At 43.9% G+C, this 21,321-nt stretch overlaps 1 protein-coding gene across 1 annotated transcript in view; it reads right to left on the bottom strand.

Annotated features, from left to right (window-relative positions):
* Nucleotides 1-5,477: 5,477 nt before the first annotated feature.
* The window catches only part of ZSWIM8 (zinc finger SWIM-type containing 8), a 54,295-nt gene continuing 38,451 nt past the window's right edge, over nucleotides 5,478-21,321 (bottom strand). Inside the window, exons 13-26 of the mRNA XM_056494995.1 lie at nucleotides 20,397-20,580; nucleotides 19,753-19,851; nucleotides 18,738-18,862; nucleotides 17,246-17,477; nucleotides 16,829-16,981; nucleotides 15,635-15,857; nucleotides 15,163-15,452; nucleotides 14,189-14,412; nucleotides 13,450-13,932; nucleotides 12,699-12,867; nucleotides 10,307-10,480; nucleotides 8,818-8,937; nucleotides 7,699-7,877; nucleotides 5,478-6,518 (exon numbers count right to left, since the gene is read on the bottom strand). Coding sequence (XP_056350970.1) covers nucleotides 6,315-6,518; nucleotides 7,699-7,877; nucleotides 8,818-8,937; nucleotides 10,307-10,480; nucleotides 12,699-12,867; nucleotides 13,450-13,932; nucleotides 14,189-14,412; nucleotides 15,163-15,452; nucleotides 15,635-15,857; nucleotides 16,829-16,981; nucleotides 17,246-17,477; nucleotides 18,738-18,862; nucleotides 19,753-19,851; nucleotides 20,397-20,580 — 2,859 coding nt within the window. The 3' untranslated portion in view covers nucleotides 5,478-6,314. The remainder of the gene's footprint in view (nucleotides 6,519-7,698; nucleotides 7,878-8,817; nucleotides 8,938-10,306; nucleotides 10,481-12,698; nucleotides 12,868-13,449; nucleotides 13,933-14,188; nucleotides 14,413-15,162; nucleotides 15,453-15,634; nucleotides 15,858-16,828; nucleotides 16,982-17,245; nucleotides 17,478-18,737; nucleotides 18,863-19,752; nucleotides 19,852-20,396; nucleotides 20,581-21,321) is intronic.

Below are 21,321 nucleotides of genomic sequence, written 5' to 3' on the forward strand. Positions count from 1 at the left end.
TTCTTTGTGATGATTTGGAGTGGTGTCATAGACCCTAAGCTGGTACAAGGGTAAGAAAAACTGAAAATCCTCCTCCAGGCCTTAGAGCTGGCATTTGGAAGAGCAACAGTGGTGTTTAACTTAGATTTGAAACAAAATTGAAGCAGTGTGCTACTACAGCTTGCAGCCTACTGGTTTGCAGTAGTGGTGACTTTCCTGGCCACTGCAGTGGTTTCCAGCTGCTGTGCCTGCCATAGCAGAGCTTGGCTCTGGCCCTCCCATGCAGGTGTGCCTGGCACAGCAGCCCTTACAGTGAAAACATAGTTTGAATAGTCACAGTTGTGAGAGCACTGTAAAACAGTCCTACAGCTCTTCCTCCACCAGACACAAAAAACTGCCAGCAGCAAGGCAGCTATTTTCACATGCTGCCACAGGAGGTGGAGGATCCCAGGACCAATGATTGTGCTGCTCCCTTAAACATTTTCCTTCTCTTAATTCATTATAGGTTGTCACACAATTACCTCAAACTATGGTACATCTTTGAGGAGATGCCAAATAAAAATAAGCATGGTATGAGGAATTAATGTTGGGAAGGGCTCTGTAAGAATCAGTTTTACTTTACTGGTAATAGTCTGCCACTCAAGGCAGTGAAGGGCAATTGTGGAATCTCAGTATCTATTCCTTCCCTCCCCTAGCTGCTTCATTTCTATACTGCACTAGTTCTTACTGCTGATGCTAATGACAAAAAGCACCTGCTGTGGTCAGTTCCAAATACAGGATGTCCTGACCTGATGAAGAGCTGCTTTCAAATCTGCCACCTCTCTCTGACAGCACATGGATGGAAGCTACCCACTTTCCAGACATCTCTTCACAGATGCAGAATGAAACACTGCCTCCTAAGAAAAATTCATGTAGTATCAAAAGCTCTGTGATACCAAAAAGCCAACAAAACCCCATCTTTTTTAATAAGACACTGGATTCTAGCCCCATTCAGCACTAAAACATTCCAGATCATCACACTTCCACAGTGGAAACAAACCTCACCTTCTTTCTCACTGGTTTGTAGCAGAAGTTCATGGTAACCAGTTCATTTCTAAGACAAAGAAAATTATAAGCACAAAACAGGACCTAAAGGTTCTGCTGAATAAATTTCCAAAAAATACATTGTTTGGTAATGTATTAAAAAATACTTCTTTAGTTTGATGCAACTGACCCATTTAAAAAGGAGTAATTTGACCCAGGGACCAGAAGGTCATGTGATTTTAACAGCCAGGTGAATGAAAGGTCAGAATTGGCAAAACAATAGGAAACTCTCTGGAACTTGTGCTTGCACACCACCTCTGGAATTCAATTAGGAACATACTTTAAAATTGTCTGCTGCCTCTCTCTATCAGTACAGGGAACACTGGTATGAATCTCAATTATAAGGTGAAGATCTTCTAAGGGAACAGGAGAATTTCTCTGTAGGTGGCAGCATGTATCAATTCTACACAAAAAGCTGATCACTGAAAACTGCAATTTTCATTTGAGGACAGCACTGCAAAGACAAATATTCCTGACAGAAGCCTGCATCTCCTGAAAGTCAGAATGACACAAAGGAATCCAACAAACCACTTGATCAACCTCATCCTGTTGTTTTTCAGCCATTACATGCAGTTGGAAAGAAAATTCTTTGATTCCCTGCTGAGCATTTTGCTGTATCAGTAGTAACATGGCCAGAAAAGTAATGATAAACAGGTCTGAACATGCCAAATGAATCACATCTGCTCGGCCCCTTTGCTGAGTCCTGACAGACTCCTGGCTGACACCATGCAAATGCACACAAGACACCATCACAGCAGCAGCCAACACATACAAGTGTTTTCAGACTGCCTCAAGCCAGGAGTCTCATCCCCCATCACACAGCAGAACATGGATAGAGCACTTGTACCTCCTCTCCATTTATCTGTTTGTTTTTTCATAAAGGCTTGTGAGGGTTAAAAACAACAAACCAAGTAATATTCACCTCTGGCTGCTTTTGCTACAAGTATTCCTGACCCTCATCTCCACTATTCTGTGTAGAAAGAAATAATCTATTTTTAGCTTTAAAAAGTAGTTTTCTTCCAAGACTTGGTTTCTCACCTTTCTCATCTCCAGAGCTTTGTCAGCTCTCACGTCTCTCCACAATGCAGCAGGTCCATAGTGGTGACACCATCCCAGCAGCCAGAATCCAGCTCACGGTTATGTCACTTACAGTAACAGCATCATAAATCAGGCTGGCTGTAACTTCTCAGGTGACTGGAAAAGCTGCTTTTCAGGACTTAGAGAAGAAGTTCCTGGCTGACTTAAATGAGGCAGTGTAAGTATGACATGAAGGAAATGTCAGGGACCCCCTTTTTACAAGGCATGCTATTTACATGACATGCTATGTACATATATCAGGTAGGTACTAGATTTAATGCATTTCCACTATCTTCCCCTTACAGCTCACATCCCCTTCATGGTAAAAAAGGAATTGTGCAGTACACCCTGGACAGCACTAAGTAGTTATGAATACTGTAACTGGGAACAGACAATGCCCTCAAGATAAGAAGTAATTTGTTTACAGAGCAGAGTCAGTCTTTACTGAAGAAGCAGAAGCACTATTCAGTAATGACAGCTCCTGACAGCACACCTGGTTCATCTGCATGGTGCCCTCAGGGAAAGCACTCAGCTCAAATGAAGACCCTCACCCACTATAGCCCCAGGCTGCACTTCCTTCTTCCACAGATTAATGCTACTTTGGGAGAAGTGCCTCCACCACCCTGCTCCAAGTGCAAATACCCTTAAAATGGAAACGAGAAGCAGAAATTATTTAAAAAGCCACATCTGAATTATTCTGGGGCAAGGGGATAGTGAGGGGGAGGCAGATTGAAAAAAAACCCCACCAACCAAAAGACCCTGCCTTCTCCATAATCATGTCAATGGCACTTAAATTCAGGCACAGGAAGGGAAAACACAAAATATTTTAAATAAACTGTAGCTGAGAGGCATTTGGTCTACGGCTTAAAAGAAAAGACATACAATAGTCTTGGTGGGAAAATGCTGAGAAGGCTGATGGCTCAACTTGCTCTTTTATTTCCTGCACCTCAATTGAAAATAAAAAAATAAAAACAAAAAAAAAAAAATTTTTTTAATTAAAAAAAAAGCTCCCATCGGTGGTAGCAATCTGTGAGAACACATTTCTCCATTTCTCTTTTGGCACATTTGCTTCCCTGTTATATCCTGAAAAATTCATTTTTCTATCCTGCCCATCTCTTAATTTCTAGGTAAGAAAACTACAATTCTGCTGCCTCTTACATAAAAGTATTTTAAATTTATGCCATGTTGTTACAGCTGAAAATTTTGACCAAGAGGTGGTGAAGAACTTCATGGGTGCTTCAATGCTTACCCCATTTCCACTGACAGGTTTGCAAGGCTCTTCAGAGCACTCCAGCACTGTGTAGCAGTAGTCAAACTGGTGCTAAATAAGCTGGGAAAGTAAAAGCTGCATTCTGCTCCAAAATAACACAGTTCCAGGCTTGATAAAAACCAAGCTCAAGCAAAGGAAATTTTCAACTTTAGTTTCCACAACTCTCCAGAAGGCTAGTTCTGAATGGGCTCTCCAAAAACCAAAATACAAATCCCAAATAAATAGTAAGGACTGTAAACAAAACTAGACAGAGGAGCCTTTCAGCTAATTCTAGCCATACCTGTTGCCAGGCACATCATTTCATTAGAGGACAGCTCCAACTCACCTTGTTCATAGGCTGTAAAGACACTGAAGTCCAAAGGCAAATACTGTTCTGTTAACTCATATTCCCAGAAAGTGCCTCCAAAAGAAAATTTTAACAGGCAAGAAAGATGGTGATAGATGAACATGTCCAGAGACAGAGACACTTCATGTGTTGCCTGGAAAGTCCTGAAGAACCTTTACTCCAAGTGAAAAAACACATGGGTAACTGAAAGTCAAAGGAAATTTGAGATGCCTGCAACCTCTTATACAGATTTTATGCTGAAATGTCTTTTCAGAATTTCTAAGCCTATATATTTTTCCCACTCCTAGAATAGTGACCAAACTAACCAGACTACAGTGGGTAATCATTGTTCTAAAAGGAAATTAATGCTCCTGGGACCATCAGGGTTTATCCCATCTCTTACAAAGGAAAAATACCTCAACAACCTCACAGCCACATGGCAAGAAAAACATCATCATCTCCTTGCTCATTTTCTTCTGTCCTTGCTCAGATATATTTCAAGGGACATAGCTCAGGAACAACAATAAATTCACATACAGGGGTCTGAAAACTTGCCTGCTAAGGGTCTAAGTGTATTTTTCCCATCAGTATCACAGATGAAGCTCTGACATTTCATTTCCATATTCAATCCAAATCCTTTGCTACAAGTCACTTCTGCTCCTGATACTTAACATTCAGCTCTTTACCCATTTCCTTTCTGCTTCTTTCCTTTTAAAACATTCTCCCTTCTCTTCCACAGATGTTCTCCTTTAGCATTAGAAAAGATTAAAATTTATTAGACAACTCATTTTTCTCTAAGCTCCTTTCACAGTTCTGAACATGCAAGAACCAGAGCACAGGAAGTGTTCTAGGAACTCAAACCTTCCACACGTTATTAGGCTGTGCTCTCCAGTCAAATCCAGAAGCTTTGCCCAATAACAGGCAGCTCATAATCAACAGACTTTAAAAACTACAGAACTTACTAATCTATTATTACAACCATCTGCATTTCTAGTTAGCATCTAAATAGCACCTTATGGAGGAACACAGAGCTATAAGGAGATCTTTAAATAGTTACTGTTGCATAATCAGAAGAACCCCAGTCATACTCTCTGGCCTGTGCAAAGCCAAACCAAAAGAGCCTATTCATCTCTTTTGCTCTATGCCTATGAGTTATTTTTAAGAGTATCATTGAAAATATCAAACAGACACATATTTTTAACTTGCAGAAACTAATACTCATTGGCTAAACCTAAGTAAGAAGCAAAATACATTACTATTGAGAAATTAGATTCTTAACATCCACAAGTCATCTAACTTCCACTTTCAAAAGCCCTGAAAGTGCTAATACACTTAAGCTATCTAAATTTAATTTTCAGCAATGCTGTCCTTACTAGGTATCTTTCACAGTCCACCAAGTACCTCTCTAAATACATGGGAACAGCTGCTGTTCTGCACAATACTTGGGAAATACAAGGCTCTGCATTATCACGCTGTATCAAGGCTAGAAAAGAAATCCAGTGACTCACAGAACTGTAGGAAGAACATCTCAGGCTTACCAACAACTTTCCCAATACTCATCAAACACGTACTTCAGCCTCTGCAGAGGCACATCATTCTCAGAGCAGTACCAGGCAAGAAACCTTTGGGCCCCAGCTTGTGCTGGATTGCTGCTCCCCAGGGCACAGCAGCTACCTACCAGGGCTCTGACACACAGCTGGCCAGCTCCTTCAGACTGCCAACATCATAGCAGAGAGAAAAGAGTCAGTCTAAGAAAACAAGTGTTTAATCAGGAAGAGACGAGGGATAAGAAACTGATTACAGGAGAGTAATACCCCAGCCAAAAGAAACAGGATTGTACAATTTGTAATAACCAGGATCAAAACATTCTATGAGACAGCAGTGCCCAGTGAGGGACGCTCCTGAGAAAGAGCCCAAGCACTTCTGGCAGTCTCCAGGCAGCTCAGGTGCAGTCAAAGACTCACTGCCCAAGCTCCAGCCTCTGTCCTTAGCTGCTGCAGAAAGCTGCAGAGGTGGGTGGCCCTGGCCCTGCTACTCCAGTCTCAGCTTCTCTCACCAGGAGTTGCTGAAAGGGATGGAGGGAGCACACGTTGTGCACTGCAGTTCCAGCCACTCCCCAACAGGAGATGGTGTGTGGAGTAAGAGAAGCCCATACAAAAAAAAAAAAAAAAAAAAAAAAAAGTTTACATATTTATAAATGCCAAAATAAATATTTAAGACAGAATCCCCAACCCCTCTAACACGTGCGTAATCACACTGCAAACTGCTCGCAGGACAGCCTCCCAGGGCTCAGGGAAAAAAGCAGTGACTACACCACAGGGCAGCCAGCTCAACTTCCTTCTCATTTCCTGATGCTTCTGAAGCCTGCAGCCCACTGAGAAGGAGGAGGAAGAGCGAGCAAAGCAGAGCGCCAACACGCAACAGTGCTGGAGAGGAATGTCATGGTATAAATACATCAGATCAGTGGTTTCCAACAAGTTAAAACTAAAATAAAAAAAGACACCAGAAGGAAGGATGGTGTAAATGGAACTACAGCTATGTTAGGCAAAGGGTTGTGTGTCCGTGCAGCTCCACCTGATGTCATGGTGAGAAGGTGGTCATTTCCAGAGAGACCCTTTGCCACAGCTCCTTTGTCTGCTTGCTGCGCTTTAGGTTCTGGAGAATATCATTGAACTGCATCATGCCCATGGGAGTCAGGCAGAAGGCGCTTCTGGCGCTGCGGATGGCATTCACAAAGTCATCGTAGTCAGCTGGAGTCAGATGGATCAGCCGATGATGGATGTACTGGATGGGAACAGGGAAAGAGCCTTAAGGCATTTACGCACCACCCTCCTGCTGGTTAAACTCAGAAGATTGAGCTCCCAGGGCAATAGGTCACATTGTCCTGTACCCACCAGTGGTCCCAACACTCACAGCTCTGTCAGAGTACCTCAAAAGCAGCAGTGCTGTATCCTACACTCCAGCACACCCAAGGGCAGTGCTCCCTCAGAGCACCAAAATGCAGCACATGGCATCAGCAAGTGCCCTCTATGTCATAAGCACTGAATTGGGCCATAGTACAGGACTAAAGGGCCAGGTAATATTCTATCCTACCAGCATCCACCCATCACAACCTTTCATTCTGCAGGTTACACCCAGCCTGGTCACTGCACATCTCCTTCACTAAGGGACATGGGCTGAGTAAAGTTTACATCAAATTGCTACAAAATATCTCTAGGCTTAACATCCTCACTTCTATCAGATTCTCAAAGGCGGCCTCAAACCAGCAGGTTTAGCTTTTGAGGTCAAATGAAGAAGTTGTCATGTCTCAAAAATACTGTCTAGGGTGATAGAACAGTTAATCTGAACTGGACAATATGGCTACAGCATCACCCTTCAGTCATTTAGTCAAGAGAAGCAGGTATATATGAGGTGTCCTGACTGCACTATTTTAAAGAACAGGAAGCTTTGGTATCCCAGCTGGCTCACTGAAACACTGGTTTCAACAAAGCCTGGGATACCTGTACTGGCAGCTGACCAACCATTTCCACTGGTTGTGTCAGCACTGGCACTCCAGACAGCCATGCCAGGGCATCGTGAACAGGGGAAAACAGGCTACTACTAACAAGGCAAGTGAAAAGCATGGGCTAGGGACAGGGTGGACAGGGGCTTGTAAACATAGCAAAGAAAGTTCAGAAGTTAAAGGGCACAGGTAGCATTTGGAGGGGGAAGACACACAATCACCCCAGCCTGCGTGGAAGAGCACAGGAGGCGGAAGGCCTTGGCAGAAGCAGTACAATGATCTCCTTTGCATGCAGCCCCCATACAGGCAAGTGCTATCTATTCCAGTCCCTGCTGAGGGAGAAGGATGCATCAGAAAATGGACCACTTCAGCTCTCAGTGCCCAAGGCCCCTTGCCCTCTGCACATAACAGGCAGCACCTGCAAGGCAGGCAATGGAGGCAGGAAGATAAGCCATACTTTACCTGCATATAGGCCTGCTGGCACCTCTGCACCAGCTGGTGGAAGGCTGGGGTGCGCAGGTGGTTGTGCACATGGGCAGGGTTGAGCCTCTGTAGAGCTTCCATGAGGATCTCCTGGAGCACAAAAGGGCTCAGCACCCCCTTGGCTGCACCAACGCAAAACTGATGCACGTAGTTTACACCTGCACAGAAGGAAGTCAGAACAACAGTGCTAAGATAACAGACACAAGAAATCACACTTCAGCAAGAACCTGGATCTGGACCACCTTCTCCTCAGTGTAATGCATCCTCCAGCAGGCTGGGGGAGACAGTCTAGCAAACTCATCGTCAAGGTACAGAGAAGATTCTGCTATACCCATCAGGCCTGAGGAAAAATCAGGTACCACCTCAGTTATTGGTGTTCCCAAATTCACCTTTCTTTAAATGAGATGTAAAAGAAAACTAACATGGCAAGGTAACTAGAAAGACAAGGATAACACTGTACCTTCTCCATTGTTTCCTGACTGCTCATCAAGGCAGCACCTAGACGGTTCAGCACTCAGGCTTTAAGGAGGCTGTAGACATAAGTCAAGCTTCCCCACCATTTCCTATAGTGGAGCCCTGCCAGCAGGAGCAGCAGAAGCTGTGCCACAAAATAGGCTGTTTGTAAAGGTTTTTTAAGTTCTTACTGCTTATGAAAGAATTTAAAAAATGAGCTGACAAAAAATATCCAAGAGCAAAATGGAAGTAAAAACAAACTACCCCCAAAAATAGGTAGTTTGAGCACCTATTGCTATAAAAAGTCTTCAAAGAAGGTATAAATATACATAAAGAGGAATACCTACAATATAGTGGAAATGGAAAAGAAAGAATTGATATTATAGAATGGAAGAGATACAAGCTCTGAACCCTGACCAATCTCATGTACTTCATCCTCAAAATTAAACAGCATGCCTACAGAACCCAAAAATGGGACAAGTGAGTGGATGAAAGAGCAGTAGGGATCTTCTGAAACACTTTTCGGAATGGGATCAATATCAGGCTCACCCAATCTTTGAAGTCTCACTCCTTCAAGAGGCTTCTTCCCACCATGGCCCAAATCCCAGCAGGTGGATTTGCGTTAAGTACTGCTCTGAGCCTTACCTAACTTTGCAGCTAACCCAAGGAGCCATTTTACATCCTCAGTGTAGGGCGGGCTGCGGGAGAAGTTGTTGGGATGGTCGTTGTGAGCTCTTCGGCCAAGCATCTCCAGAGCCAGCATCCCTGTGAGAAAGGGGCAGCCACAGTCAAGCAGCACTTCTGCCCAGTAAGGCTTAGTCTAGTATTTCACTCACTGCAACACAACCTGACTTGCCTGTCCTTCACCAACAGAAAATTCCACAGCTGCAAAGAGTCCAGAGAGAAACAAAAGGCCAATCTTGGAGCCTGCCAGCACAGGAACTATCTGCAGGAACATCTGGATCTGCTGCTCCAGGCTGGGAAACTTACACAGCCATCATCCCTCACCACAGCTGCAAAGAGACACTCAGGCACCCACAGCAGCATCAAGCAGAGAGCCCCAAAGGCTGCACTACAAGAGATGTCCTGAAAGCAAAGCTTTTGATCTAAATTTTGCAACAGAGAAGCTACCCAAACCAACCTGCTCTGCTGCAAAGACAACAGGCCACCACTGAGCTGCAGTATTGCCAATCTGCAAACATTTCACTTATGCCATTACAATTCTTCACACAAATCCACCCATTTGAACAGTATTCAAATATCAACATGTGCCATGTCTTGATCTTCCAGACAGTCTTCCCTGCCTATGCCTTTCTCTTACTCAGGTTATTAAAAACCCTCCATGGCTTGCCAATTACCACTATGATATTTTAAGTGTCTGCACCCCTTTCTAGCTAACAAGTACTCACTATTTTAGCTTTCAACAAAATAGTCACATTTCCTTCCATTTTCTTGCTGTTTCTCTTCCTTTGCTTATTTTAGAGGCTTCCCTCTCCTACACCAGTATCCACTGGGTTGGACCATGAGCATGTAAAAGTAGCTTCCTACATACTACTACAGTAGCTCACTAAGCTTAATCCCAAACCCTAAGACTGTACCCTTGTACCAATGGCAATTCAGGCAGACACTCATTTTTTCATAACCAGTGTGAATGGGAAAGGAATGCTAATTACATACCCACTCTTCACTAAATATAAGTTACCTCTGTATCTATCTTCAACAAATTAACTGGAAGGCACAGGGCACTTCCCTTTGTGCATCTAAAGACTCAGCTTGTATTAAACTAGAGACATGCGCTCCCCATCCATGAGCAGCAGGGGCCAAATATTATTTTATCAATAGTCACAACTTGCACAGTCACATCCTTGGAGCCCTATTCAGGCTCCTTTATGTACATCTGCTGCAAGGCAAGACTCTTCTCAGGTCTAACCCACTTAGCTTTCTTTTCTGCTCTGACAGTCCTGAAAAGCAATTGTTCAATCTTACAATGCTTTGCCTTCATTTTTAGACTCCACATCTGATCATCAACTCGCTTTGCCCATGTCTCTCAGGTGCAGTAGCAAATTGCCAAACTGACAGTGAAACCTGCAGCCTTGCCCTGAATCCCTCTCAACAGGGCTACAGAAATCCTTACCAACTCGGTATGCAGAGTGGAGGTAGTGCAGACCCTGGGGGCTCACAGGCTGACTGTGCTGCTCATCCTCGGCAGGAAAACCCCCTGTAACAAGGGAGTTGGGCTGTGAGGACAGAGTTGTCAAGGAAGCACCCTGAATCGCTGGGAACGTTGATCCTGCATGGACACTGCCTACTGAAGAGAGCAAAACAGCAGCATTAGGACCCAGCCTAAAAGAAGGTTTACTTGGGACATCATCTCCTCCGTCTGACTGCCCCCTGCCAATCTAGGGTTATGTTCCCCTAATCAGAACAATACAGCAACCAAAACCCACAGGCTTACAACTGAAATACAATGGGCCAGGAACAGCTCTATTCTGTCTGCAAGGTGGGCCTGATCAGTTACATGTGTGTCCATTTCTTCTCAAGTATCTCGTGAACATGCACAAAATCCATGTTTTACTTGTAAATATGTGTGTTGATTCAAAGGCCTTTGCTATTATTAAATAAAGCATTTGGTTCTGATTTCTTGTCCAAGGAAGCAATCATGTGTATGTATACATCTAATGAGAAATTGCTAGGAAAATTACTGAGCAGGAACAGAATTAAGTCACTCAAAGATCAAGTCCAACAATGCAAGGTTCTTCCACTTCAGCTGTGTAACAGATGTCACTCTGTTCAAGCAGGCTGTTACTGGAGGCTGACCTCCAGTCCATCCTTGGAAAGAACAGTCACTGCACACGCTGGCAGCAAGGCATGTATCAGCAGTAAAAACAGCAAAGAGACTTGAGAAGCTGTCACCTTCAGAACTTAACCAGTATGGGCAAACTCAAGGGAAGTTACACATTTCAAATGCAAATCCATTGCATTGTACCACCTAAACTTGTACTGACAGCAGTTAACCCTGCACTTTGAAAAGACTCAAATTTATCTGTACCTCTCAAAAAAAACACATAGAATAAAAAGCAAGGTTTGCTTGAGAACTCCAGAGCACAGATGCCATTAGGTGTATGCAAAGTGTTACCCTTATTTCATGGCTTCTCTGTGATGCTACTACACCAATTTGAGAAATGCTGTAAGTTCCTTTTTTTTTTCCCCTCCATGTTTGCTAGTGAATAGTTGAATACCTGAGAACAATGTGTCTCCCAGGAAAGATCTGTCTGACCTCAACCAAAGAGACAGAGAGTGCCAAACAACTCACAAAGTGGGGCAAAATTCATACTGCGTTTGAAGCGTGGCCAAGGAGAATAACCCTTAAGAATGAGCTAAATTACTGCCAGAGCTCAAGCATCACCACATGATTCTCTACCTCAGGAACACTGAAACAATACTGTAAGAACTGAAAATAAGTTTATGGAAGCTGTAAACAATGGCAACTGGAAGGGGAGGGGTTGTTTTCTCCTTTCAGTATTTTAAGTGTTCTAGGATGAATTAGCACTACTGGAAGACTCATAACACTTCGGAGGAGTACAGAAATGGATTCTCACAATGAAAAGTCACAGCATCAGACTGTGGCTAAGGCTGGCAGCTATCAGATCCTAAGGCCTTCAGGACTGTTTTATTTGCTTTTGTGGTGGCTTTTTAGCATCAAAATACAGGATAAAAAATAAATGAAATGATTCTCCTGATAGCCTAAATATGAAGGAGGCCAACAAAACTCTTCCAGAACCTGGCGAGTTGCAACACACTGTAAGACCAGGGAAATATTACAGCCTCTCCAATGGGGGGTTAGCAGAGATTGGTGTCAAGCATGACCCAGTGGTGCAAAATTCCATGGCAACGACACCAAGTCCACAATCCAGTCAACATCTGTTGTCCCAGTGCTACACACTACTTGATAGGTTTTCACCATTGCTCAAGCCCTAGGCACAACACATGAGCAACCATTCCAAATGCCATTGACATGACTCTGACAAAACATCCATCATCTCTGATAGTTCCACATTTGGGCACTGTCTGCCTCTAATCCTTTCAGGCAGCAAAAGACATTCAGTAGTGCTTCCGCAGCAGAAGTCTGCCTGCTTCCTGCACTCTGTTCATCTCACCCAACAGAATTACATGAGTCTGCTCAAAATCACCTATGCTCACCTTGCACAAAGCAGGGCAGGAATGAAGCTTTTTTAGAAGTCAAAAAGGCCACAAGAGCTCCAAACATTATTTAGTCTTGAGGCCAAAATAATCTCATACTGGAAATTCAGCTGAACAGAAGTTTCTCTCTGCTAGCGGTATGGGGCCCCCTTGGGAATCCCAGTACCCCTGAGCATGCACACCTTTAGAACGGCATGAATTTGGCCAGAACTTTTCAGTGCAAAACCCTCATTCCACTTGTAATCACTGAGGAACAGGACCTCACTGGGGAACTGCCAAGAGGCAGTAACAGAAAGCTCTGCTGCCCAGCCCAGAGTGTAACTTACGTGCTACGTTGGAAGACAGCGACAGTCCCGTCTCGCTGTGGTAGGGATGCACGGCGATCTGCGTCATGGAGGGGACGGGCACGCCAGGGAAGGACACTGCTGTAGCTGCCAGGGATGGGGCTGTTACTGAGTAAGGGTACTGCGCCCCTATGAATGCGGGATGGACACCCTACAACAGAAGACATGCAACAGTCATGTCTACTCCACCTGACCATTTAGAAGTAACTCAAAACATCATGTGCCCACACCACCCCCAGAGCTTGAAAAGTCCAGTCTGAAGGAAGCAAAGGAGGAATCTTGCACCGCATGAGCATTACATCTGCTTGCTCCTCCTCCTTTTAGAAACCTAAGTTTGCAGAAAACCACTCTAAGACTTTTAAAAATAGGCAAAGATTAAAATAACCTTTATTTGCTTTTCCCAGTGTAGTCTGCATTTAGCCTGCAAGCTCTCAAGAAGACAAGCTTTCTGTCCGGTACTTTCTGAGAAACTATAGAACAACAGAAGTTAAAAACTACTGATGTATTATATTTTATATTCTCTTGAGACTTTAAATGCAGCCACAGAAGGCTCCTTATTGGGCAAATGCTGAGCTGGAGGGCCAAAGTAAGTGTCACCAACTGGCAAGTGAAAGCATAAGCTTGATCTTAAGTCACGACAGGTCTGAGCCCCATGCTGTCCCCACTCCAACATACTCCCCCAGAAGCAGCCACACAAAATCACAGTAAATAACAAGGCACAGCCAAAACTCACCTGCGGGTACGCCGAGCCAGGGACCGGGAAGACAGCTGGGCGCGGCATGTGCTGGATAGTGTGTCCGATGTACTGCGGATTGCAGGGGATGTGAGTCTGAAGGGTGGTGTAAGGGTGCAGACCCTGTGTGTGTGTATGTGCCATTGCTGGCCCTGCCACCGTGTGCTGCTGGTACATGGTCGACCCCACAGAGATCACTGGCATGACGGTTGCTGCCGCAGTTACTGCAGCTGCCACTGTCACCGTGGTTGGCTCTGAGGTCACCCGGCTGTCTGCCAAGCCACGCGCTGCTTCAGACGCGGCCCGTGCGCCACCAGCGCTGCAGCCAGTGGCACCTTCTCTCTGGGCTGGGGTCCCACCAACAGTCTGTTCATAAAGCCAGTACCACTGATGAGCTACTTCAAAGAGGACTTCTGGGTACACACCACCTCCTTTGGCTGCCTCCTCTACTGCCATGCAGGCTTTTTCCAGCATCAGGTTGTCCTGGAGCAGTGAAACAAAAGAAATAGTTAAGAACGTAGAACAAAACACACAAGAAGGAATACCTACAAGGAGAAGTACAAGGCACTAACACTATAGGGACCAGCCAGATGCCACGCAACAGAACAATCAGTGTTATTAATGAAACATCCAGGGATTAAGGCTGGGTAGTAGCAAAGGAGCCAAGCCCATGTGTAACAGCAGCACATCCTTGATGCTAGAAATCAGCCTCCACTAGCAGCTGCCAAATGACACTCACCTGCTCCTTACACTGCACCAGAGCCCTCTGGATCTCGTTTGGGTTCAGGGCATGGGCATGAGGCAGGCAGCTGAGTGCCAGTTCAGCAGCTGCCCGCACCATGTTGGAGTCTCTGGCCCGTGAAGCTCTGTCTGCCAATGATGCCACCTCTGGGGGAGTCAGATGTCCATCCCAACACTCCACCAAGATGTTCAAGGCTGCACTACCAATCTCCATGGCCTGCCCTAAGAGGAAGAGTGAGAGAGACACTCACACCACTGTATGCTCAGCACAGTTACAGACAGCTTTCTCTCAACAGCAGGTGCATTGTTCATTTCCTTTGGGAGCGGTGACACAGCCCAGTTGCTTCCCTTAAGAGTCACACCAAATTTAAGTGCTTCCTCCCAAAACAATGGACAAACGAGCCCTCCACGAGCAAGTGGTGAGTGAGGACACCATTACCTAAGTTAAGCTAAAATGCATGGTAAACACCAAAATGTACTTGCTATAGCTGATTTTAGTACCCATAAACCAGTCTGGATTATCAGTCTATTTCATCATGTCAGGAAAACATGACTTTTCAAAGGTGTGGGGTTTAGGCCTCTAGAAGCCATATGGATAGGTTGTATGTATGGGTGCAATCAGAAGGAGAAGGAAAGTGAAAACTGAACACAGCCAAAGAACATGTTCAGACTTGACAAATGTCTGTCTCTTCAACTTACCTCTGAAGGAGAGGTAAAGACCAGTCTCTTATGAGCAGTGGGCTTTTTAGCATGTTGCAGTACAAACAAGAAGAAAGAAATCACAAGAACTTTCCAGGCCAAAGTAAGCACCACTGTGTAAATCACTGCTGATTAGCAACTACTGTAGCTGTGTGAGCTGCTTACATGGCTCCTACAGCACATCAGCATCACCATTTTCAAGAACAAGCTTGCCTCCCCCTACCCCACACCTCTTGCCCAAAAGTAAGCCTCCCAATAAAGTTTTGCTGTAACCTGTGATCCAAGAGACGTGGGAGGAATAAGTTCGAGAGAGCCAGTTGGGAGACACAAAGTTGTGCAGCCCTAGTGCATACAGCCCAATCTCAAAGGCGCAGAGGTGAAGGTTGCGGTGTGGTCCCTGGTGCCCACCACTGGAGGAAGGGTGGGTGAAGATAGAGGTACTGCTATTTCCACCTGCTTTGATAAGGACTGTCTTGGCCAATTCAAAGTAGAAGTGAGCAGCTGCCTCTGAGGGCTGGTTTGGGACATGAGGAGCATGGCTCTCCAGCCGCCTCCCTTTATACCTAGAAGAAACACAGAGCAATCTTTCAGACAAGAACCCTAAATTTTCCAGCTGGAGCTCCTGTCTTTAGGGTTCAGAGGAAACAAAGCAAATTTTCCCCATAAAGTGTTTCCTGATGCACACGTGCCAGGCCCCCAGCATCAGGCCTAAAGGTTGCCTCTGTGCATTGGTATTATTCATTACCTGCCAACTTCCACAGTCTTTGCACGGGCTCCCCCACTGGCTCTCCTACTGCCACTGGAAGAGGAAGACCCCAGTGAATCACTTGAAGAACTGCTGATGCTGTCACTGTCCTGTCCTCTGCCCCAGGATGTTGCTGCCCAGCCCCCACGTAGGGGACGCCGACTGAGTGTTGGAGAACTGTCAGAGGTGGTTTCAGGAGCACTGCTGTCAATACTAGCCATACCTACAACACCAGACCAATACAGAAACGTCACCAGGGCTGGTAAATGCAATGCAGGTAAGTAAATTCCAAACTCTATTACCTGCAGTACCAACTGAGATCAGTTGTGTCAGTCAGTGACTGCCTTAGGGCTGACAGGCACTCACTGTAAATTAAGAGAGATTAAACTAAATCAATTTGGCCACAGATATGAGTGTCATTTTGTAGTTCTTGGATTAAAACGAAGAACAGTCCAAGAACAAGGTATCTTTATTTCCCCCTTCACACCACTCACAGCCCCTCACTCCACCTGCCAAGCTTTGTGGCAGAAGATAACAACACGAAGCAAATATACATACCAAGTCAATTTCTACAGATTATAAGAATAGGAAGAAAAGCCTTCAGATATATGCTGCACAACCTTCACATCCTCTGCCTTTAATTTATACCCTTCCCAAGAAGTGTAGAGAGGCAGCAACTTCTCTGAATTTGTTTCTGGATCCAGGAGCACAGTGCTGCACTCCCAGAGACAAGAGTCACTCAACTCGAGGTATCTATCCATCACACAGAACATAACTGGTGCAAGAAAGGCATGGTATCTTGCCATATAGAAAGGGGCAGGAAATTTATGGAGCAAATCTTATTTGTCCATGTCTAACACCTCAGAGACACTCAGCTGCTTCTGTTGTTCAGGAAAGGCTGACATGTAAAATCCCAGAGTCACAGAGTTGCTCAAAGCCCATCCAACCTGGTCTTGAACATTCCCAGGGATGGGGCATCCACCACTTCTCTGTGCAACCTGTTCAGAGCCTCATGACCTTCACAATAAAGAATTTCTTCCTAACATCCAATCTAAATCTCTCCCCCCTTTCACAGTTTAAAGCTGTTACCTTTTGTCACATCACTACACGTCCTTGTAAAAAAATTCCTCTCTGGCTTTTCTGGGTACACTCCAGCAGACTGCCCAACAGAGCACTAGGTTAGTCCATTCTCACCTGTGTGTTTCTTCTTCTGCCTGACAGGTGAACCCCAGCATCTCCCATTGTATCCACCTCGGTTTCCAAGGGCCAGACGACTGGGGACCTTTCCCTCTTGTTTCAAAACAGTGGCCTCTGCAGCTGGCTCACAGGGGGACCTCTGAGAGCTCTCTGCATAAACAGAACAGTGACAAGGGAAACATCATCTTGTTTCTGTATTTCTAAAACCTGACATGGCCATTTAAAAGATACAAATATCAAAAGATAAAGGATTTTTATAAAACAAATGGTATTTATGAACAGGATTATCTCAGTTTTCTTTCAGTTATAAAGCAGATTATCTGACACTAGGCCAAGAACATTTAACCCAAGATTTGGAAAAATAGGCTGTAACTATGGAAAATTTTAGCATAGCTGTTACAAAGCACTCCTTACCCTGTGTACTCTTCTCCACAAAGTTCTCAGGACTGCTCTGGACTGCAGTGCTTACAGCAGCTTGCTGAGTGACAGAAGTCCCTGGAAGCTGCTGGATAGCTGCAGCAGACTGAGCAGCATGTTTGGAAGGAGATTTTTGATTTGCAACTGTAGGCTTGCTGGATGAGTAGAAGGAACTCAGTGTCTGTGGTTTGTGAGTTTGACTCTCTCTGTCCAGGAGTTTGTCTAAAATCTTTAACAACAAGGGGAAAAAAAAAAAAAGGAAAAAAGGCACTCAGCAGAAGGGTAAGAGACCAGGCATGACACTAAGACAAAGAGGGGAAAATACCAAATCAACTTCCTGGTGGACAACAAATTTAATTTGTTGGAGAAAAAAAGAAAATGTTTATTTTCTAGAAAATATGCATCATCTTCCTGCACCAAAGAGCAATTCAATGCACAGTTGAGAGCCATGTGGCCTGTATTACTTGAGGAAGCAAAGACGCGGTAATATCACATTCTCTCTTGAAACAGCCAGTGGCTTTACTTGAAAAGCACCCAAACCTCACAAAAAATAAGCAATTCTGATATATCAAGGACAGAATGGAGAACACTAAATTTAGTTTTGCCATATGTTGTTTAAGTCACAAAAATTCCACACTCACCATTCAGAAAATCCTGTCATACATTACTGAGAAACTGGCAAAGCCACTAGAGAAACTGCTTTATACTGGCCTACAGTAACATTTTCTTGCTGCAATTCATTATGTAATTGGGGAACAATTCATCATCACATCTGAGGTGTTTGTCCACTTCTTTTGTTTGTTCTCCATATTTAATCAACACCACAAGTCTGACAGACCATTTATGCGCAGATGATTGATATCAGAGTGTCCCTATTATTCCCTGGAGAAGAGTATAGCAAAAATGCTTCTCTTTTAGGAGACAAAAAGACACTAATAACGTAGTTCTTGCTGTGTAGGAGGATTTCTGAATATAAAAGATTAATAAAACCCTTTCTGAAGCTTCAGCAGTTTTCAATGTTTTTTCTTCCTTTGGGGTGCACAGGCAGAGTTTTACTCTCTCTCTTGCATAGGAAATTAAGACACGGGTGTACTGAACTAGTATATCAAAGAGATGAGAGGTTAAGAAACAGAGGCTTTGCTAGCTCTACTGTACTGCAAGCCAACATCCCTGCAGCAAAACATGCAATTCCCAGACCACACACAGACTGCACACCGAAAACCCCTAGGAGTGGACTTGTCTTAGCAATAAAAGGAGTGACAACACATCTCCTGACTGGATCTGAAGAAACCTATAGAAAGAATGCCTCTCCCAGGGCAATACACTCTCTACAATCAGGTTTTGCAGCAGTGCACGAATATAAATACCAGAACATAGCTTGTAAAACATCAGTATGTGACATAGCAACTTAAACTCACTGGCAAAACTATCAAAACCCAAACATGGTTTTACCTTCCTTCTCTCTCTCCCGTTTCAAAGGCAAACTCACCTTCTTCAGCTTAGACTGATCATCCTTGTAAGTAATCATCAGGGCTAGAGCCAAATCCCCTTTCTCCCTTCGTGTGCCTTCACACAACAGAGGATGTTCTGCTTCACTGACAGTTGTTTTCATACCTGCAGCCCATAAAAGAGAGGATGAAGAGACAAGTGAGCTCATGGGACTACACTACATCCTGAGCACTGTCTATACCTCAGACTGTTTTATTTACCTCATTGTTAGTTACAAGTAAAATAAGATTTTTCTCCCCCTATTTTTCTGTTAACTTCAAGAATAGGCCATGAATAAAGAGAAGATGCAGTCTGTCCCTAGAATACTAAGTAATACAACTGTCAGAACAACCAGATACTCAAAGGCCACAAGAAGAGTCCAGGCAAGCCTGCAACCCTATACTGAAACAAACCTTTTGTACAAGCCAGCATTCTAACACCATAAAAAACTAATCCTCTTTCTTTCAGAGATGAGGCAACAGAGAAAAGGCTTTGTCTAATCAATTTTATTCCTTTCTGCATACTGCTTTAAAACATGCATACAGTATTGTCAACATAACATATATATATATCACTGCTTTGTTGTTGGAACAAATGAGGCAAGAATTCAGTATCACGCTAAGATCCTGAATTATATGATAATGCTTGAGAGTACTTTTGCTAGTCTTTCACTACCACTGCCTAATCCCTTCAGAAATTATTGCCTTTTGTTCTCTGTCCATTTCCACTGAAGTCTAGAAAATACGTATTTCATGACAAAGGACCAAAGAGAAAGCTGAAATTCATGTTACTACCTAAACACTGAGTTCTCACCCCGTATTCTCCTTCCATTTCTTCACAGCTTTGCAAAGATACCTCAACCCAGGCACGTAGAATCCTGCATCTGGTTCTCTCAAACTCTGCAAACACTTCTATTTCTGCACCAAACTGGAATGAACTACTAACTCTCACCATTCAAAATGGGAAAGTATGCCAAACACGGATGAAGGCAGACTTTTCTTGCAAAAGACACTTACCAAGAGCAGCAACAGCTGCCTCAAAACCAAGCTCTTCGTCTCCAGGCATTTCATTATTCCAATTACGGCTTGGGGGTCTAGAGCCTGTAGGAGAAACCACTGAAAGAAGACAACAGAATTAGTACTCATCTTTCAAAGATAAGGCTTCAAAGCAAAAGACATTTCTGAGAGCTTTCTGAATTTGCAGAGCTTCCTATGGTCCTATTCCTAGCCTCATACCAGTTTCAAGACCACAGCACCTTACGGGTTTTTTTTTCCATTTCTCTCCCTAACCTCAGAAGGCTCCAAACCAGATATATTGCCAAGTTAGTCTGCTAAACCCAGGTTGCTGTGCTCTTTTTAAATTCTGGATTTATATTACCTTCCTCTGAATATGACCAGCAGAAAAGCAGTAAAGTCAGTGAATTTTAACTATTTTACAAATACACATAGTGCTGAAATGTGTTGAGGCAGGCAGAAGGAGAAACAGTTCCACTGGGGAACAAAATGTCTTTAAAGCAACATAGAGGCAAGTGCAAGCAACAGTACATAAAGACTAAAACTTTGGTCATTCTTCTATAGAAGACAGCATCTCTTTGAAAATCCCTCAAGACCTGGCATCTCAGAATATGCCCTGCACACACTCAGGCCAATGCAGTCAGTACCTGGAGTGCACAGCACATCAAATATAAAGCTTGCCAACATCAGAGGAAGGACAGGACGGTAATCACACAATGTCCCTTCTCGCAGTTCTTCAGCCCTTCCTCGAATAGTGTTCATCTCATTGGTGCCCAAGGGAATTTTCTTCAAGAGGGCTGCAATCTCAGATTCCTGATAAGCCAACTTCACCTGGTAATACCCACAAGGAAATAGAAGAAAAGGTGTCAACAGCACAGTCCCCTCTTGGGAGCAGACCAGAGCAGCAGAGCATACATAAAGTACAGCAATAGTTTTTATCAGTTTATTAAATTATAGCAATGCTTACCAGCCTAGCCATCTTTACCATTCTCTCCACAATGAAAATAAGTTTTCAAGTCTAATAACAGTCTTATTTCATATTTATACAATTTTTTTTTTAATTCAAATGATCACTCTTCAGTCACATATAGAAAAAAACGCATCAGCTGTCATAAGTGCATCAGCAGAAGTATCTAACTGGATAGGCCAGTGGAAAAAGTGGTTACTTATAATTGTAGGAAGAAAGGATCTTATGTTAAGTGATACACCCATCTGAGACACCAGAGACTGATTAGCAGAAGAATGGGTGCAGTGTGGCACACACATGCCATCAGGATGAAGACATTTCACTACTCTGTGCCTGTACTCTCTCCATTCTTAACACATGAAAGTAACAGTATTCTATTAGGTAACAGGTGATTGCCAATCTCACAATCTTCTAATCAGACCAATAAGAAGTACAGATAATCAGTGTAATAATCATAGTTGGTGGATAACTAGCAACAATACACACTCTAAGGGACTGAACAACCCTGCAATGAAAAGCAAGGCAGCTGTAAATCAGACATGGTATTCACTGGACATTTTTTTTCAAAACAGGAATATTCATAGTAATCACGGAGTGTCCAAAAT

This window comes from Oenanthe melanoleuca, chromosome 6 (genome assembly GCF_029582105.1).
Source record: "Oenanthe melanoleuca isolate GR-GAL-2019-014 chromosome 6, OMel1.0, whole genome shotgun sequence".
Lineage (NCBI taxonomy): Eukaryota > Metazoa > Chordata > Aves > Passeriformes > Muscicapidae > Oenanthe > Oenanthe melanoleuca.